The following is a 22079-nucleotide window of genomic DNA, read 5'->3' on the forward strand; positions in this document are numbered from 1 at the left end:
TCCTAATTATTAATTTTATTAAAATTGGCACTTTTTCGAAAAAATGTCATTTTTTTAATTAGGGTTTATTTTTGAAAAGCTGGGCTGCGAGAAAATTGTATCATTTCTGAAATATAAAATTATTTTTCCTTGAAAAAAGAAAATGGTCTCGAGGCCTAATTTCACCCTAATTATTATTTTTGTTAAAAAATGGCATTTTTTGGACAAAAATGACACTTTTTGGAGAAAAGGTCTAACTTCAGAAAAACTGAACAACGGGGAAATTGTTTATTATTTATCTTTGATTTACAAAATAATTTTCCTTTGAAAAATTAAAATTGTCTCGAGGTCTAATTCCATCCCAAAAATTAGTTTTATTAAAAAATGGCACTTTTTGAACAAAAATTACATTTTTTTGAGTTTGGGACAAAAATGAAATTTTTTTAAAAAAAGGGATTATTTCTCAAAAAGCCAGGCGACGAAAAATTGTTTATTATTCATCCCTAAAGTATAAGATACTTCTCCTTTGGAAAATTAAAATGGTCTTGAAATTTAATTTATTTGTTAATATATATTTGTTTAAAATTGTTGAACAATAAAAATATTATTTAAAAATTAATTGTTATTGTTATTATTATTTTTTCTCATTCTTTTCTTTTCACATTCCCTTTAAAATTTGATTGTAACCAAATTTTCCACATAAAATATATTTGTTCTGAAAAAATAATTGTCTTTTTGCAAATATTGCACTTTTTGAAGAGGTCGCAACCTAGATTCCTTATAATTTTACACAACATTTATTAACAAGATTCGAATTACACAATAAGAGAAAAAATTATATATATATACAAATTTTTACCACCAGTAATACTTTAATAAACTTTTTAAAAGTATTGTTGAAGAAAGTCAGTACAAAAAAGATCGTCAATCGTTATACATGTTCTAAATATTAACTTATTAAAATTAAAGTGAAACTATTCTATTTAATTACTAGTTAATAATTTTACTAGTAAAATTACTTTCATTTTTCTCGATTAAACGAAAAAATAAATTAAACAATTTCGAATATCATTAATTTTTTTGATTCTTAATTAAAAAAAATGGGAAGTATAAATATTTTTATTTTTTCGTTAATTATTTGTTATGTATTGACGGAAAAAGTGATTTTAAATTTGAATACAAAACAACCAATTTTTGTAAGTAGTGAAAAATTTCTCAGTTTTACGTTGGATCCAAAATGGATTTTTTCTGGTGATTTGACAGACAATTTTTTAAGGTGAGTCCTAAGGTAGAAAAATCTATTTACCTGTGACTATGAATGTTAAAATTTTATATTTAATTAATAAACTAATTAATACAATAATTTTCCAATTTAATTACATTTTAGTGAAATAAACAATTTTTTTAGTAAAACTCGTATTAAATACTTTTTAAATTTAATTACTTTTTAATAACGTAGAGTGTTTTCAGGGCCTTAATTTTTGTCAAATAAAATTGTTTATATTGTGGCCTTGGGTCCAAAATATTTTAAAAAGTTGTTAAAAATCAGCAATTATTTTGACAGGTCTCGACTTTGAGGTTATGTTGGCCTTAAAAAAAACTTTTCTAATTTAAATTTTTAAAATTTTTTTATAAATTTGTATCATTGAACAATGTGGTAAGTCTAATCCACACACAATGTTGCTCTTGAATTCGTATTTTCTATTTACACAACTTTTTTATATTTTTTCTGTAGTCCTGATGAGCTGTGTTCACAGTGAAAATGCATTCGATGAAATAAAGTAATAATTGCTGATTTTTAACAACTTTTTTAAATATTTTTGACCCAAGGCCACAATATAAACAATTTTATTACTTTTTAATTAAATAAATTTTAAATTCAATAATTTTTGGATCAAAAAATTTGAGTTTAATAATTTTTTTGGTAAACGATAATTTTTCCATTAATTTTTTGATCCAATAATGATTAGTTTCTTTAATTAAATAACTCTTTATTTTAATTATTACATGATCGACTAATTTTTAAAAGTTATTGTTTTTTAATCAGATATAATTAAACTGTTATTTTAATTATTTATTTAATTAACTAATTAGTCCGTTAATTAAATACTCAGTTAATTAACGCATTAATTAGTTAATTTATTAGTCAGTTAATTAATACATTAGTTAGTTAATTAATTATCCAGTTAATTAGTAAATTAGTTAATTAATTAGTTAATTAATTAATTAGTTTATTAATTATTTCATTAATTAGTTAGTTAATTAAATAGTAAATTATTGTTTAATCAGATAACATTTTTTAATTTATTTCCTTTATCAATTAATTAGTTCAAATTTGGAAAGAAGTATTAACATAGGAAAAGCATTTTCACCTGCTTATGTTCGTTTTGCTGGACCAATAAGTAATTCTTTTACTTTTGAAAAAGAAAAATTTCTCCTTAACAATGAAACTAATTCCGATTATGACCTTAATGGTGAGTATTATACTAAATTGACAATTTATTGAAACAAAGAATTAATAAAAAATTACCTGACATTAAAATATTTTAGTTAAAATTTTGTTAAATTATTTTATCCATCAGAAAATTTTGAGTTTTTAAAATTGTTTTTTCTTATTGTTAATTATAATAATCGAATTAAATATTTCCATATATACACAGAAAAAATTTTGAATGCAATTAATCGGTGGGCAGAAAAATCGGGTGTAAATTTAATCACCTGCATTGGACAATCAAATGAAAATATTGATAATGCATTAAAAACAAGGAATTTAGTTGCACTCAGTAATCAGATGGGTTACAATACAAGTTGGCAGCTTGGATATGGTAAAAAAATATTTTTCTAAAAATGCTTTTTTCATAAGTAGAAAAAAAATATTTTTCTTTTTTAAACATTTTAGAAACTTTTATAATACTACCTTTAGTTATTGATCTCCTTCCCATCATCTCCAAAAGCATTAATCACTTTTCCTTCTTCACTCTTTTCCTGTAAAAAAAATTATCATAAATAATAAGTTAATCAAAAACAATCAAAAATTATTATATAAATAACTAATTACAATAGATAAATAAATTGATAATACTAAGATATTAAATAAATTTATTATATACAATAAATAAACAATATTAAATTAACTACTATTAGTAGTTATATCATTATTATAAAAAAATACAGTTGCTTTAAATTTTTGCAATCCAAATAAATTAATTTAATAAATATAAATAAAAAATAAATTAAATGAATTATTTAAAAAATTGTATTAATTAAAAAATATTAACGTTTAAAAATTGAATACAGAATGTCAATCGAGATGTAATATGCGTGCAGAAAAATTGGGACAAAAAATTAAATATTTACGAAAATTGCTCAATGCATTTCCAAGATATTCAAGTAGTCTCATTGTTGGACCTGATGTGATTGCATTCAAAACTAATGAAGAAAAACAATATTTACTCGATTATTTCAATTCCATTGGATCTGCACTTTCCGCAATAACTTGGCATCCGTAAGTGAAAATTTTTATTTTCAAATAATTTTAATGTTTCACATTAGCAAAATTTATAAAATTAATTTTTTTTGATTAAATTCTAGTAATTAATTTATCTTCTTTAAATTATATTTCAGAAATTTCGATCAAGTTTCTTTCAATAATAACAAAGTGATAATTCGTGATGAAAATCTTTTCACTGAAAAGGCGAATCTTGAAAAAGCAGCTGGAGAAATAATATTTAAAAAACCCTTATGGATAGGTGATATTTCATTGAAAATTTATTTAAATAAACAAATAATATTATTAATATTAATAAATATTACCTTTTAATAATTAATAACCAGTAAAAAATTTATAAAATCAATTATTTATTAACAAAAACAATAGAAATATTAACTTTAGAGTTATTACATGATTTTACAAATTTGAATTTCCCACTAAGTGGCGCAATAGATCATGCGTAGTGCTGTGGCGTGAAATTCAAATTTAAATAAATTTTTTCTAGAAAAATAGACAATAATTCTTGTAGTTTTAGTACAAAAAAAAATTGCACAAACTACAAATACTTAAAAAAGTCAAAAAAAAAATTGTAAAAAAGCAAAATCAAATCAAATTTATATGAAAATAAAAAATTCCAGCCGAATCAAAAGAAGAGAAGTGCAAAAAACAATTTATCGGTGCACTCGTGTGGACTAGAAGACTTGGAAATTCTGCAAAAATTGGCGCTCAAGTTGTTATGAGACAGCCCGAAAATTCGAATCTATTCAAACCTACTCCGGTAATTTATTGTATAACAATAAGAAAAGCAATAAAAATAACTATAATAAAAACTATAAAACTCACTGTAACAAAAACAATAAAACTAACACTAACAATAACAATAAAAATAACAATAACAAAAACCATAAAAATAACAGTAACAAAAACAATAAAACGAACAATAACCATAAAAATAACAGTAACAATGAAAATAACAAAAATAGTAATAATAAAAATAATTATATTAATGATAAAAATTTGTATTATTATAATTATCATTATTTATTATTTTTATTGTTATCATTACGTATTAAATTTTAACAGGACTTCTGGGTCTCGTTATTGCACAAGAATTTGGTTGGTTCCGAAGTTTTAGATATAAATGTTGAATTTGGAAACGAGACTCACATTCATTTCTTCTGCCAATGCACAAAACCTTCGTTAAAATACAAAAAAGGATCTCTTACAATTTTTGGTATTAATTTAACACCAAATCCAATAATAGCAAAATTAAAAGATTTCAAAATCAAGGAAGTGGACGAATATATTCTCTTACCAGGATTTGACAATTCAAATCGAATGTTCGCTGAGTACGTTTCCTAATATATACTATTATTTTTGTCTTCTTTAACTTCATTTCAATTTTAATTAAAAAAACACAAAAATTAAATGTAAAAGAATGTAAAAATAAGTAAAAATTAAATATTATAATAAAAATAACAAAAACTTACAGGTCCACACTTTTGAATAATAAACTTCTGACATTAAACAACGGACATGAAATACCACATTTTGCACCAATTGTCAAAAAAGATGATAAAAATGTACCTATTATTCTTCCATCTGGAGGAATTGGTTTTTGGGTGGTTCCAAATTTAAAGGTATTGTTGAAAATTTATTTTTTGTTTTTGAAATCGAAATTTGAAAAAACTGCTGTTTTTTAAACAGAAATGTACAAAGAAAATTGCTCTTTTTAAACAAAAATTTGAAAAAAATACAAATTTTGAACAGAGTTTAAAAGCTGTTGTTATTAAGTTATTTTTAAACAAAAAGTAAAACAAGCATTAGTGTCATTTTTAAGAAAAGGGTGTAAACAGCAGAGAAAAATAATCGAAGAACATAAAAATATAACTAATTTTTTTCCAACAGTTCAAGGTTTGTGGATTTCATGAGGAAACTATCAAAAACCGTTCACGAAGAGGCACGAAAATAGAGAATTCATCAGAAAATATCACACCAACATCACGTAAACGTGTACGAGATATTTTCCGAACACTAGAAAGCAACACGAACACTATTCAAAATCAAAATCCATCACCCCCAACATTAAAATTGACACCAATAATTATTCCCACTGTACTTTCTCCAAATGATCAACTAAAGCAAAAATTAGCCATAGCAAGAATTAAATTACGTACGATTTTTCAAGATCTACAAAATTCCATCAAACACCATCGACCACTTGCTGTAAAACGCGAAACAGTTATTAACGGAGAAACAACCCCATTGACAAAATTCAAACAGATCCAACAGAATCAACAAGTTCGAAATGCGGAAATCGTTCGCAAAATTCGCGAGAGCATTAAACAATTAGAAATTTCGGATACACTGAAAAATACACTTGGCGAGAGAAAATTGAAACAATTCATTGATAAGTCAGATGAGGAATTGGAGAAATTGAGAAGTAATTTGCGAAAACGACAGGAGAAATTTGTGGAAAATTATAGAACGAGGTCTGGGGATTTTTCCCAAAAGTTATTGAATGATGATTTTAAGAGTAGGGTTTCGAAGATTGTGGGAGTTTTGCAGGAGAAGGAGAGGGGTAATTCTCACAAAAAGCGCGAGACTGAAGAAGATGCTGGAGGAGAAGAGGTTGAAAAAGATGACGCTGAACGAGAAGATGCTGCAAAATATGATGATGAACAAGCAAATTCTAAACAATATGGAACTAAAGGAAAAGATGCTGAACAAGAAGATGTTGTACAAAAAGATGCTAATCAAGAAGATGCTGCACACAAGTATGCTAAACAATATGGTACTAAACAAAAATATGCTGAACAAGATGATGCTGCTGCACAAAAGGATGCTAAACAATATGGTACTAAACAAAAAAATGCTGAACGATATGTTACTAAACAAATAGATGTTGAACAAGATGATACTGAACCAGAAGATGCTAAACGAGAAGGTACCAAACAAAGAAAAGTAAAGCGACATAGTGCTGAACAAGAAGATGTAAAACAAGGTGACACTGAACAAGGTGATGTTGAACAAAAAAATATTAAAGAAGATGCTTTTGAACAAGATGATTCTACACAAAAAAATGCTGAACCAAAAGAAGTTAAAGAAGATTATACTAATCAAAAAGATGCTGGAAATGATGATGCTGAACCAAAAGATGCTAAACAAGATGGTGTAAAACAGAAAGATGATATACAAGAAGATGCTAACCAAAAGGATGCTGATCAACAAGATGCTACACGGAAAGATGCTAGACAAGAAGATGCTACACAAAAAGATGCTAAAGAAGAAGATGCTAAAATAACTAAAATCAAACGAAATAGTCAACAAGATAAGTCTAAGCACTATAAACCGAAAATAGATAAATTTCAACAAAATTTACCCGAACAAGAAGGACCTCATCAAAGTGGACCCGAAGAAGACGGACCAGAACAAAGCGAAGTTAAACAAAACGAACCTGAACAAAATGCTCCAGAACAAGCTAAACTAACCGAAGATGACGAATTACTCTCCACTTTCACATCATTCTTCAAAAATTTCTTGCATCCAACAGAAGGACAAACCATCAATAATCCCCCTGAACAAACAGACCCTGAGGATACAACATCAAATGACGAATATTCATCCGAAGAAGACGAAAACTGGAACCACAGTTTCGTTGCTGCTTCTACTACTACTGCTGATGCTACTGATGATAATAAAAATTATGATGATATTAATAATAAAAATAATAACAATTATGATAATATTGATAATAATAATGGTGATGCTGATGATTATAATGACGATACAACACAAAAATACTTCCGCAAAAGAAGAGACACCGAAAGCGACGAAACTGATTACAAATCCTCCAAAAGTCACAAAAAAGTAAAAGAAAATTACAGTGACAATGAATCCAATTACTACAATGCTGAAAATGATAATGATGATGATATGAAATATTTCATTACCAAGAGACGAAAAAATAAAAATGACGATGATGATCTAGACGAGACGTACTCTCCGAATTACAACCAATTCACCAATTTTCGACAGCAGTGGCCAAATTATTGGAACTATCGTCCATTAATTTATTACGATTATTATGCTCCGTACGGAAATTATCATCATTACTATCCAACTGGTATTCCAAGTTACAGTGCTCATTTTGACTATGGAAATTCTGTTCCCTACCATTATTATCAACAACCATTTGTACCATTACTTCGACGACGTCGTCGTCAGATTGATGATATTGATATTAAAAACACTGACAAAGGTCCAATTGACAACTCAAAACTGATTAATAGTAGAGTTTTTAGTAAACAGCATGAGGTTAATAATAACGAGCAGCAGTTTTATGAACATCAGAAGTTTAAAAAGCAGCAAGAGCTTAAAGAACAGCAAGAAATTAATAAACAGCAAGAGATTAAAAACCAGCAAGAGGTAAATAATCAGAAAGATGTTAAAAGACAGAAAGATGAGGTTAACAATCAGAAAGAGATTGAAAATCAGCAAAATGAGGTTAACAATCAGAAAGAGATTGCCAATCAGCAAGATATTAATAATCAGAAAGAGGTTAAAAAACAGCAAGAGGTTTATAATCAGCAACAGTTTAGGGGAGTGTGGGGGAATTGGAGCCCCTTAAGGAAAATTATTAAAAAAACCAACTTATCTTTATAATAATACATTGTTTTCGTTATTTTCTACTCATTTCGTTATTTATCTTTAATTATGTTTAATTAGAAACTTAAAAAGAGAAAGCAAATTGGAAAAAAAAATTTTCAAAAAAAAAATACATTTTTTGCCATCACCCAATTTGTCGGGTATTGGGAGCTTTCACTTGAAATTTAAAATTTTTTTATTTTTTAGGAATATTTTTTGTTTTCTAATAGAAAAAAGTGTTAATACTTACAATGAAGCCAAAACTTTAGACTTAGAATAAATTTTTTCCTAAATTATAATTTAATACAAAATTTTTGAAAAAAAATTAAATTTTTCATTTTTTCCATCAAAAATTATTTCTTAATTAAAAGTTTGTTCATAAGGTGATACCTTTTACAATTTTCAAAGAAATAACGAAAGCCGTAACATAGTAAAGAAAATTCTTTTGGCTGACACTAATTCTCCCATTACCCCACAGAATTTTTACAGGACAAAATTTGAATAAAAAAATAAAAACAAACAAATTTTATTATTATCTCGATTTTTATACAAGTATACATATCCACACATATTCACCTATAATATAATGAAAAAACAGAACTAAATAATACGATTTTAACTACTTATGGTGATATTTAGAAATATTTTGCATTTTACAACGAAAACTCAAAAAATACATTTTCCCTTGTCTTTACTAAAAATTTGTCAAGAATGTGATCGTTTGTTTTGGAATGATATAAACAAAGGTTGTAGAATATTTTCTAGACATTACAGCGAATTTGAAGGCTTTTAAGTATGTGAAATTTAAAAGCTCCCATTACCCGCAAGCTCCCAATACCCCACGCTCCCCTACTAACCAGAATCAGTTTACTGAACAGAAACAATTTCCAAATCCAAACCAAATACCCGATCATACTACACTGATCACAACAATAATAATTAATTCCGACAATGGAGAAAATTCTGAACTTGAAATTCAAGAAGACACCAGTGATGAAGAAATGAAAAATTCATCAACAGTGAATGAGGAAATCCTCTCTAATGACAATGACGGCATTGTGCAACAAAATTTGAAATCATTGATGAGTATTGAGAAAATTTATGATAAATTTGTACCATTAACGGAACACAGAGTGCACACCCTAGTAGAAATTTGTCATAGTATCTTTAAGGGCACTGGACAGTTCCACTGGAAAATTTCGAGGCACTTTACAGTTAAACTGGCTAAAAACTATAAAGTGATGTCACGCTAATTTCTTCAAGTTATTGTCCAGTCAAATTTTACAGTTTCTGATCATCAGTCCTGTAGAAAAACTATACAAAATAATTCACTTGGAAATGTCAAAACTTTCTTTATATTGACGTTACGTATTAAACACGTACAAATTTGAAAATATAACGTTAAATTTTTTTGTCAACAAATTAAATAAATTAAAATTTTACGAAACTATATTTTTACTGTTGGTGTATCTATTGTTCCGTATAATAAATGATTTATAATAAATTATCTGTAAAATTATTTTTAAATAACTACATAATTAAAAAAAAATATAAAAATTACTGATTCTTGAACACATGTCATTTTTTTACATTAAACAACATTCACTTTTTCCTTTAATTAAGCACAACACTGAAATAAATATTATTATTTTATCACACTACAAACTTATAAGTAAACCCTAATATGAAGAATTAATTCAGTTCAAACGAAAAATATCTAGCGGTTTCGGGGAGCGAACTCGGGTCACACTGGGACGAAATACCTAAACGCACGCTTTACGCATCACGGCCGTTCTAGTCGATGGACGATTCCGGAAAAATAAGAACCATACTCTACCGGCAGGTAAAGCAGTTCCCTTTTTCATCTTTTCTAGCTCAACTGGCGAATTACTGGACAGCTACTGCATAACACTCTAAAGTTGAACTTATTGATTATTACTGTATAGAAGTTCTGTCTGTCCAGTTATTCTCATGGTACTGTCTAGGCGTTCCGTGAAATTATGTTTCAAAGTTTGTCGTGGCGTTAGCGCTACCGTCAGTCCAGCAACTGAACAGTGTTGTGTAGACATTTTCCATAAATACATCAGAGTATACACTGAAAGAAATAATTCGCGGGTGTAACTAGAATTATGTCTATTTTTTCCGTAAGGAATTAGTAATAAATTGAGGACCCTAAAGTTTTGAACGTTCATTTGAACGAAATTTTTTTTTCTTCATTTAACAAATTTTTCTCAATAATCCTGTTTAGAATAGTAAATAAAACAAATATCAATCAAAAAATTCCAAAAATATTAATAATAAGGGTGAAAAACCACCCTTAATCAAATAACCCATATATGCATAATAATAAATTGCACAATATCACTACTATGCGTTCGGATATTTTTCTAACAACAATTCCAAAAATTCTCTAAAAATATACCAATCAATTTCCAAGAAGTTAGAATGCTCGCTCGGACCCCCAAAACCCACCCCTAATTTAACATACTTAAAAATAATATATAAAAGCCCAAAAGCGAGAGAATGCGTTCGTCTTTCTTTCTGAAAATAATTTTAAAAATTCCCTAAAAATATACCAAGCAATTTCCAAAAGGTTAGAATGCTCGCTCGGACCCCCAAAACCCACCCCTAATTTAAAATACTTAAAAAAAATACATAAAAGTGCAAAAGCGAGAAAATGCGTTCGTCTCTCTTTCTGAAAATAATTCTAAAAATTCCCTAAAAATATACCAAGCAATTTCCAAAAGGTTAGAATGCTCGCTCGAACCCCCAAAACCCACCCCTAATTTAAAATACTTAAAAAAAATACATAAAAGTGCAAAAGCGAGAGAATGCGTTCGTCTTTCTTTCTGAAAATATTTTTTAAAATTCCCTAAAAAAATACCAAGCAATTTCCAAAAGGTAAGAATGCTCGCTCGAACCCCCAAAACCCACCCCTAATTTAAAATACTTAAAAAAATACATAAAAGTGCAAAAGCGAGAGAATGCGTTCGTCTTTCTTTATGAAAATATTTTTAAAAATTCCCTAAAAATATACCAAGCAATTTCCAAAAGGTTAGAATGCTCGCTCGAACCCCCAAAAATCACCCCTAATTTAAAACAATTAAAAATAATATATAAAAGTCCAAAATCGAGAGAATGCGTTCGTCTTTCTTTCTGAAAATATTTTTTTAAATTCCCTAAAAATATACCAAGCAATTTCCAAAAGGTTAGAATGCTCGCTCGGACCCCCAAAACCCACCCCTAATTTAAAACAATTAAAAATAATATATAAAAGTCCAAAATCGAGAGAATGCGTTCGTCTTTCTTTCTGAAAATATTTTTTAAAATTCCCTAAAAATATACCAAGCAATTTCCAAAAGGTTAGCATGCTCGCTCGGACCCCCAAAACCCACCCCTAATTTAAAATACTTAGAAATAAAATATAAAAGTCCAAAATCGAGAGAATGCGTTCGTCTTTCTTTCTGAAAATATTTTTTAAAATTCCCTAAAAATATACCAAGCAATTTCCAAAAGGTTAGAATGCTCGCTCGAACCCCCAAAACTCACCCCTAATTTAAAATACTTAAAAATAATATATAAAAGTCCAAAAGCGAGAGAATGCGTTCGGCTTTTGATCTCAAAATATTTTTAAAAATTCCCTAAAAATGTACCAAGCAATTTCCAAAAGGTTAGAATGCTCGCTCGAACCCCCAAAACTCACCCCTAATTAAAAACAATTAAAAATAATATATAAAAGTCCAAAATCGAGAGAATGCGTTCGTCTTTCTTTCTGAAAATATTTTTTAAAATTCCCTAAAAATATACCAAGCAATTTCCAAAAGGTTAGAATGCTCGCTCGGACCCCCAAAACCCACCCCTAATTTAAAACAATTAAAAATAATATATAAAAGTCCAAAATCGAGCGAATGCGTTCGTCTTTCTTTCTGAAAATAATTTTAAAAATTCCCTAAAAATATACCAAGCAATTTCCAAAAGGTAAGAATGCTCGCTCGGACCCCCAAAACCCACCCCTAATTTAACATACTTAAAAATAATATATAAAAGCCCAAAAGCGAGAGAATGCGTTCGTCTTTCTTTCTGAAAATAATTTTAAAAATTCCCTAAAAATATACCAAGCAATTTCCAAAAGGTAAGAATGCTCGCTCGGACCCCCAAAACCCACCCCTAATTTAACATACTTAAAAATAATATATAAAAGCCCAAAAGCGAGAGAATGCGTTCGTCTCTCTTTCTGAAAATAATTCTAAAAATTCCCTAAAAATATACCAAGCAATTTCCAAAAGGTAAGAATGCTCGCTCGAACCCCCAAAACCCACCCCTAATTTAAAATACTTAAAAAAATACATAAAAGTGCAAAAGCGAGAGAATGCGTTCGTCTTTCTTTATGAAAATATTTTTAAAAATTCCCTAAAAATATACCAAGCAATTTCCAAAAGGTTAGAATGCTCGCTCGAACCCCCAAAAATCACCCCTAATTTAAAACAATTAAAAATAATATATAAAAGTCCAAAATCGAGAGAATGCGTTCGTCTTTCTTTCTGAAAATATTTTTTTAAATTCCCTAAAAATATACCAAGCAATTTCCAAAAGGTTAGAATGCTCGCTCGGACCCCCAAAACCCACCCCTAATTTAAAACAATTAAAAATAATATATAAAAGTCCAAAATCGAGAGAATGCGTTCGTCTTTCTTTCTGAAAATAATTTTAAAAATTCCCTAAAAATATACCAAGCAATTTCCAAAAGGTAAGAATGCTCGCTCGGACCCCCAAAACCCACCCCTAATTTAACATACTTAAAAATAATATATAAAAGCCCAAAAGCGAGAGAATGCGTTCGTCTTTCTTTCTGAAAATAATTTTAAAAATTCCCTAAAAATATACCAAGCAATTTCCAAAAGGTAAGAATGCTCGCTCGGACCCCCAAAACCCACCCCTAATTTAACATACTTAAAAATAATATATAAAAGCCCAAAAGCGAGAGAATGCGTTCGGCTTTTGATCTCAAAATATTTTTAAAAATTCCCTAAAAATGTACCAAGCAATTTCCAAAAGGTTAGAATGCTCGCTCGAACCCCCAAAACTCACCCCTAATTAAAAACAATTAAAAATAATATATAAAAGTCCAAAATCGAGAGAATGCGTTCGTCTTCCTTTCTGAAAATAATTTTAAAAATTCCCTAAAAATATACCAAGCAATTTCCAAAAGGTAAGAATGCTCGCTCAAACCCCCAAAACCCACCCCTAATTTAAAATACTTAAAAAAATACATAAAAGTGCAAAAGCGAGAGAATGCGTTCGTCTTTCTTTCTGAAAATAATTTTAAAAATTCCCTAAAAATATACCAAGCAATTTCCAAAAGGTAAGAATGCTCGCTCGGACCCCCAAAACCCACCCCTAATTTAACATACTTAAAAATAATATATAAAAGCCCAAAAGCGAGAGAATGCGTTCGTCTTTCTTTCTGAAAATAATTTTAAAAATTCCCTAAAAATATACCAAGCAATTTCCAAAAGGTAAGAATACTCGCTCGGACCCCCAAAACCCACCCCTAATTTAACATACTTAAAAATAATATATAAAAGCCCAAAAGCGAGAGAATGCGTTCGTCTCTCTTTCTGAAAATAATTCTAAAAATTCCCTAAAAATATACCAAGCAATTTCCAAAAGGTTAGAATGCTCGCTCGAACCCCCAAAACCCACCCCTAATTTAAAATACTTAAAAAAAATACATAAAAGTGCAAAAGCGAGAGAATGCGTTCGTCTTTCTTTCTGAAAATAATTTTAAAAATTCCCTAAAAATATACCAAGCAATTTCCAAAAGGTAAGAATGCTCGCTCGGACCCCCAAAACCCACCCCTAATTTAACATACTTAAAAATAATATATAAAAGCCCAAAAGCGAGAGAATGCGTTCATCTTTCTTTCTGAAAATAATTTTAAAAATTCCCTAAAAATATACCAAGCAATTTCCAAAAGGTTAGAATGCTCGCCCGAACCCCCAAAACCGACCCCTAATTTAAAATACTTAAAAATATTGTGTAATTGTCCAAAATTGAGAGAATGCGTTCGTCTTTCTTTCTGAAAATATTTCTAAAAATTCCCTAAAAATATACCAAGCAATTTCCAAAAGGTTAGAATTGTTATTTTTGAAAGTTTATTCTTGAAATCTAATTTTAAATAAATATTTCAAAATTAATTAAATTTTAAATAATTTGCGTTTACAGTTATCATAAGTACAGATGATTTTTAAAAGATTTTAATTTGAAATTTTGTAAAATTTCATTTATGAATGAATTTAATTAGAAATTGTCTTAAAGAACGTGGATTTTTGAGAAATTTTAATTACCTATTCCAACTCTTCTGAAATTAATTAAATTTTTTAATATATATTTTTAATTGATTATTAATAATAATGGATTTATAGAAGAATTTTAATAAAAAACACTGATAGAAATTGAATTTTAAAGTAATTACAAATGATTGCAGAAATTCATTTATTTTTAAAAGTAATGAAATTCTTCTGAGAAATTCAATTATTTCCAAAAATTGTATTAAAATTCATGGCAAAATTTTAATTATTTTCAAAAACTTCTATTAATTCAATGGTTTTTAACAAATCTACTACTTTAATAAAATTTTCTAAAAGAATTTAATTATTTAGAAAAAATTTTAATAAACATTTAACATTTCATTATTTTCATAAATAATAAAACTCATCGCAGACTTTGAATTATTTTTAATACAATTTTAACAGAATTCGTCGAGAAATGAAATTATTCTTAAAAATTTGATTAAAATTCCTCAAAGAAATTCAATTATTTTAAAAACCTTTATGCTACAATTCATTTATTACAATTTAAGTATTTTTTTCTATATAAAGTTTTAATTAAATTGATTCAAAAAATTTAATTATTTTCAAAAATTTTAATTAAATTCTTTGTAATAATTAAATTTTTTTTCAAAATAATTTTAATAAAATTCTTCATAGAAATTTTAATAATTGAAAAAAATTTGTGAAAATTAAATTCTTTTTAATGTCTAGGGGAATGTAGTCAAGGTTGGTCTACTTTCTAGGTAGGCCATCGCGATTTTTTGGACAAGTTCACTAGCGCCACCTACGCGCATGCTTGTCGAAGCTTGTCTTAGTAAAACCTAACTTTTTGTTCAATTACATTTTCGGAGAATCGAAAATTGTGTTTTCTGTGACGTCGGTACAAAAAAAGCTCAAAAAAAGTTTTGTGCATAATGTGAAAAACCATTAATAAAAGATAAAAAACAAATTGAATCGTCAAGGCAAGTATGCAGAAAATTTGTGGGACTCATGGTTGAAAGGAAAACAAAGTAAAAAATCGAATCCCGAAACGTATTTCTTTATGGTTACAACAATTCGGTAATGTTACTTACTGTCAAGGTCGGCCACTATGTGTTTAAAATGCGCAAAGATGACGACGAGCTACTTCATTTGCAAAAACTGCAATTCTGTATAACTCATAATATAATTGATCATCTTATTAATATTTTTATTTAATTTTATTAATATTATAGTGCAAAATTTTTTTTATTTATATTTATTTTTTTATATTGTTTATTTGTATTATTTTGTTATTTCATTAAGTTACAAACTGTAAACAATAAAGAATCAATTTTCCGTAACTCCAAACATGTTATTTTATTTTTTAAAGATTAATGCCCTTTGAATTTTAAACATGGCCGACCTTGACTGTAATGGCCAACCTGGACTACAAATTTTTTTTTTTTAAATCTTTATAACTTTTTCATTTTTAAACCTGTCAATTTACTTTGTACAGAAAAAATGTTCCTATTAAACAGGACTTTCCAACCATATACTTCAATTGTCCAAATTCTTTTTAAAAAAAAGTTATAAACAAAAGTCAAAAAGGTGGCCGACCTAGACTATGTTCCCCTACTATTTCAATAAAATTTCATAAAAGAATTCAATTATTTGAAAAGACATTTTAATAAAATTCATTTGAAGAATCCAATTATTTTCAAAAATTAATAAGATTCTCCGCAGAAATTTATTTTGTGTTCAACAATTTACAAAAATTCTCGTCAAAATTTCAATAATCTTTATAAATTTTTCTCTAAAATTTAATTATTTTCTAAAATTTTATTAAAATTCTTTTCAAAATTTCAATTATTTTCGAAAACTCTTATAAAATTCCTTGTGTACTTCACAATGTTTTAAATTTAAATTTTTTATAAAAATTGTTTTCAGCATTTGTATAGTAATCAAATATTTTCAAAATTTTATAAAAACTTAATTAGTTTTTTAAATTCCTAATTTTTTTTAAATAATTATTTTCAAATATTTTAATGAATTTTCTGACAATTATTTAAATTTTTTTAATCATATAATACAGATTTAAAAATTCTTCAATAATTGTTTTAAAATATTTTTAAAAATATAAAAATTTAAGAAGATATAAACATTTTATTAAAGCGAGTTGGTACTGAGACAATTCAGCGACTTTAAAAACGCGAAGCTGAGCCAAGCTGTGCCGAACGTACTCAAGTTATATTGTGTCCTGTTTCGAGTATATTCGTCAAAGCTCGACTTCTGTCGGCTTCAAAGCCTCGACACTTTCACATATACCGCGAAGTGAAAGGAGAATCGTCAGCGCTTTCAACAATCAACGTGTGCCGCATGGTGGGGGAAGGCTACATTCTCTCGATTCCTTCACGCGGGACTTTCTTGAGCATCGTGCCTCTCGAAGCCTCGACAAAATCAAGTCTCCCCACTCCGCTCTGTAACCAGCTGTTCTGGCAGACAACGGAGGCAAACGGCTCCCACTCTCGCGGTAGAATTTCTCCTTCCAACATGCTTACTGCTTACTCCCACAATCATATGCCAGACTTTCGCTCTTGTCCGTGAGCCTCTTTTTCGCTTTTCTTTAAGCACTAGCAGAGATGCTATTCGGCGAAGGAAATCGTGTTTACTTATTCCAAACTTATTTCTTTTTGAAAAAAATAATACTTTGTAATAAACATTGTAATTGTCTAATATTAATCATGATAGTTTTTTTCATTTCTTTCAATAAAAAATTTAAGTTTTGTTAAAAAGTAGGTATTGTAACAAAAAAATTGAAATTATGAAGATTGTTCTATATTTTCATTAAAATTGTGAATTAAAAAATGAGTCGCCGGAAAGTAAAACCACACAAAAAATTTCCACAGACGTTTCAGTTGGCCTCTGATGGTTGAGGTTGACAAATCGATTATCAGAAAAAATAATTTTTGAAATCGCTTCCTTATTGGAAATTGGATTCCACATAATTTTTCTTCCATAAAAAAATTGATAACTTACCATTTTCAAGAAAAATGAAAAAAATGGATTTTTTCAAAACACATTTTTAATTGAATTTTTGACTTCAACTCGCTGTAAAACATAAAGTTATGAATATTTTCTTTTTATATTTTCAGGGAGTATAGTTTAAACTATCTTTAAAATAACAAACTTTGGAAGAAAGTAAAATATTTTATTTAAAAAAAGTTATTAATTTTTATCATACACATTGTCAAAATTATTACTTACAATGTTCGAGAGCTTCGTTTATCTGAAAAATTTTTAGTGGTCGAAAACTTCCAGTGAAGAAAATGTTCATTAAGGTGTAATAAATATTTTTGCCTAGTAGTTTCACTCTAGAATTAACCGTTTTGTAAATATTATTAAAAGACTGTTTTCTGACCAACGCGAGCGGCTATACATAAACAACCTAGACTCCTGACTCGCGCGCGTTTGTCAGAAAATAGATAAGCAGTTTAAACTATACTCGTTATAAATATCAAAAGAAAATATTCATAACTTTATGTTTTAGATCAAGTTGAAGTAAAAAATTCAATTAAAAATGTGTTTTCAAAAAATCCATTTTATTCATTTTTCTTGAAAATGGTAAGTTATCAATTTCTTTAAAGAAGAAAAATGATGCCCAATACAACTTCCAATACACGGAGAAAATTTGTTCCTTACATTTTACCGAATTTTTCAATAAAGTTGGGATAAAGTAGCATAATCGTAATTTTTAATAATTTTTATATTATTTTTTTGGTAACAATATTTAAAATCTAATGTTTATTATGTTTATTATGTTCTTTATTCCTTAAGAACTAGTACTGTAAAAGTTTTAAAAAAATTGAAAATGAACGTTTAATGTAAATTAAATAAATACCTCCTTGATGGGCACTAACGTTTCAGGAATAGTTCGGTAAAACTTTCTTGACTTGCCGAAAGTGTTAATTTTCAGGAATAGTTCGATAAAACTTCCTTGACTTGCCTAAAGTTTTAGTTTTCTGGATTAAAATACTTTATTTCAAGTGTCCCGCAGTCAAATGTAAGACTTTCACACTAATAGTTGATTTTTCCAACTTATTTAGACTTAATTAATAATCATTTTATTATTATTTAAATTAAAATTCAATTAATTCATTATTTTAAAATTTAAACACTTATTAATTGCCAAATATGTAATAAATGCTTTTAAATCATGTAAAAAGAAAATATAAAATGGCAATAACATACTTATTTTTTTAACATATAATTTATTCATTTTAATTAAATATGAATAATAGTAAGTAAGTAAGCAAGCAATCAAGAAAGCAAGTAAGTAAGCAAGTAAACATAAGTAAGTAAGCAAAAAGGAAATAAATAAGTAAGCAATTAAACATATAAGTAAGTATGTAAGTAAGTAAATAAGTAGGTAAGCAAGTAAGCAAAAAGGAAATAACTTGCTTGCTTACTAGCTTACTTTCTTATTTGCATACTTACTTGCTTATTTCTTTCTTGCTTACTTTGCTTACTTGCTTACCTACTTATTTGCTTACTTCCTAATTTCCTTCTTGCTTACTTGCTTGTTTCCTTTCTGCTTACTTACTTCCTTATATGCTTACTTGCTTACTTTCTTATTTCCTTCTTGATTACTTTGCTTACTTGCTTATTTCCTCCTTTCTTACTTTGCTTACTTGCTTATTTCCTTCTTCATTACTTACTTTCTTATTTGCTTACTTTCTTACTTGCTTATTTCCTTCTTGCTGACTTGCTTATTTCCTTTTCGCTTTCTAATACCTCACAATTATTATTTAATACTTGCACTTTTAATATGCATATTTTTAATTTTAAACACAAAAATTTGAGAATAATAAGGATTTTCATAAATTATTGTTTTATTCCATTAAATACAAATTTAAACATTTTTCTTTATAATAAAAAAAGCATAATTTAAAAATATTTCATAAATTGACCTTGAATATAGTTAGAAATGATTCATTAATATAAATAATTTTTAATTTTGTACAACGATAGTTTATTAATTTGAATCTTTCTCACAAGCGGTGAGACTTTATCTTACGTTTTACCGAACTATTCAATACATTGCAACTCGTCAGTTTTACCGAAGACTTTATCTTACGTTTTACCGAACTATTCAATAAATATGAATGTAGCGAGCACTTGGCTTACGTTTTACCGAACTGTAAGTGAAGCGCTAATACATGTATCGTGAGCTTTATGATTTTTACATTATTTTTCAATGCAATTTCTTTTACAGTCTAGTTCTTGAAAAATTACTGTTTTGACACTTCATCCCAGTTTTACCGAACTAAATTCAGTAAAATTTCAGGAATAAATTTTCTCCGTGTAAGGAAGTGAATTCAAAAATTATTTTTTATCATAATCGACTTGTCAACCTTCAGAGACCAACTCAAACGCCTGTGGAAATTTTATATGTGGTTTTACTTTCCGGCAGCTCAAATTAAGCTCAGGAAAACGGAAAATATTCCAATCTCGTGTTTTTCTATTCATAAATAATACAAATTAATTTTTCGTAATTAAATTATAACATTAAAGAGAGAAGAAAAATTTTGTACAATGGATAGTAAAAAATTATTTTGAAAAAAAGAAAAAAGTTTCTGTTATTTGTTCTCTTTAATGAAGAGAAATTATAATAATTTTTTAAAAGTAAAGGAAAAGAAAAAAATTTCATATTAAAAACATTAATTTTATTATTTAATTTAAAAAAGTATACTGTTTTATTAAGATGTAATAGATTTTTTAAAGTTTTTAAAGAAAAATTTTTTTAAACAACATAGACAAAAAAAGACTATTGCATTCTAAATCGGCCTTAAATATTTAATGAAATTTATACCTAATATTATTAAAACTTATTTTTTAATTTCTACTACAAATTTTATGTATCACAAATTAATGCATAAATATTTATAAATTGTAAATTTAAATTGATAATTATATGCCCTCTATGAATACAAACTAAGAATTAAAACTAATTTTAATATACTTGTTTATAGGGTGGAGTACAGAGACATAATTTCTTCAAAAGATTTAGAAATACGTTGATTATTGAAAGCGTAGAAGATTTTCTTTTCGTTCTTAACCATAGACATATTAGAATAGACTGCGCAAGAGGATTCAAATTCAGCTTGTGATATAGAAAGAGACATCAATGCGTTCGACCGAGACGGATAGAGCAGAAGAACCGATTGTCAGACTCTTTCTAGCGCACGGCATGCTTTGGAGTGAGGGAGAAAAAAGAGAGTTCTTACGCTCTATCCGTCTCTTTTCATACCACCGGCTTGCTCCTCTCATGGGAATCATGAAACTCGCGCAGTCTATTCTTATATGTCTATGTTCTTAACCTTCTTAACTTCTGGGGAGTGTGGCGGGGCTTCAGAGTCGACAACAGTCGAGCGACGCCGAATATTACCGAAGTAGAACCTAGTACGAAATACTATCTCTGTCGACACTCGACGGCCGCCTCCTTTCCTCGTCTCTCATTCTCTGCTATCTCAGTTCAGTTCCCTGCCTCATTTTTAATTCATTATTACAAATTTTATGTATTTTTTGTGTATTACATATACAATTAAACTTACACAAACATAAATATAAGGAATCAGAAATTCGGGAACGAATTATAATCATTAAAAATTAGTATCTAAAATTCGGTTAAAAATATTTTTTTTTACAGTTACAATTATTCATCCCAAATAATGCCCCGTCGATCTAAGACTTGAGAGCAATAAAAAGCGTTTCATTCATTCCATGCAAGACACCTTTCCTTCGGTGTATATGCGCAAGTGCAGACAGAGAGAGAGACTACAGAGCCGAGCTTTGCCGAAAAAACCCGATGGTTGCTTGTTCTTAACTACAATTTTTGACTTTCCTATCCGCTTTTCTCGACAAAATTCATCTCACATTATAGACTACAAAATCAAAATTTACTGCAATTATTTGACATACACATTTAAATTTTCAAAGATATACAAGTGAAAATATTGATAATATAATTAAATTTTAAAAAAATTTCACTGAAAAAAATGACAACGTCAATTTTGACATACAAGTACATGGTTAGGATGTATAGCTGAAACAGCAATACTGTATTGCTATTCCCATTAAAATACAGTATTGGTGTTCTCCACATACATATTACTGCCTCTCACATACATATGGCCGTTCTACGCTGCGTATGGCTGAAACAGCAATACTATATGGCAGTCCCATATCCACCAAAAAAATATGTGATTTTAATATAATGAGAAATTTTAGAAAATAGTATATTTTTAAGGAATCTCAATTTTAGACAATTACACAATATTTTTAAGTATTTTAAAATAGGTGTGGGTTTTGGGGGTTCGAGCGAGCATTCTAACCTTTGGAAATTGCTTGGTATATTTTTAGGGAATTTTTAGAAATATTTTCAGAAAGAAAGTCGAACGCATCCTCTCGCTTTTGGACTTTTATATATTATTTTTAAGTATTTTAAATTAAGGGTGGGTTTTGGGGGTTCGAGCGAGCATTCTAACCTTTTGGAAATTGCTTGGTATATTTTTAGGGAATTTTTAGAAATATTTTCAGAATGAAAGACGAACGCATTCTCTCGCTTTTGGACTTTTATATTTTATTTTTAAGTATTTTAAATTAGGGGTGG

General features: G+C 27.9%; 1 protein-coding gene across 1 annotated transcript; it reads left to right on the plus strand.

The window, feature by feature from the left end:
- The first annotated feature begins 1103 nt into the window (after window positions 1-1103).
- Window positions 1104-8371, plus strand: LOC122499102 (uncharacterized protein DDB_G0283697-like). Its single transcript, XM_043607190.1, has 9 exons — window positions 1104-1255; window positions 2308-2453; window positions 2640-2804; window positions 3277-3484; window positions 3604-3728; window positions 4108-4247; window positions 4553-4818; window positions 4962-5109; window positions 5378-8371. Exons 3-9 carry the CDS (start codon window positions 2771-2773, stop codon window positions 8132-8134), a joined length of 3678 nt encoding a protein of 1225 aa, XP_043463125.1. The 5' UTR covers window positions 1104-1255; window positions 2308-2453; window positions 2640-2770; the 3' UTR covers window positions 8135-8371.
- The last annotated feature ends 13708 nt before the right edge of the window (window positions 8372-22079 follow it).

The sequence above is a fragment of the Leptopilina heterotoma genome, unplaced genomic scaffold (assembly GCF_015476425.1).
Source record: "Leptopilina heterotoma isolate Lh14 unplaced genomic scaffold, ASM1547642v1 Lhet_100, whole genome shotgun sequence".
NCBI classification, from domain to species: Eukaryota; Metazoa; Arthropoda; class Insecta; order Hymenoptera; family Figitidae; genus Leptopilina; species Leptopilina heterotoma.

Coding starts and splice junctions, on each gene's coding strand:
- LOC122499102 (XM_043607190.1), top strand. CDS start 2,771: ATGGGTTACAATACAAGTTGGCAGCTTGGATATG. Junction 2,805..3,276: donor AAGTTGGCAGCTTGGATATG/GTAAAAAAATAT, acceptor AATTGAATACAG/AATGTCAATCGAGATGTAAT. Junction 4,248..4,552: donor ATCTATTCAAACCTACTCCG/GTAATTTATTGT, acceptor AAATTTTAACAG/GACTTCTGGGTCTCGTTATT.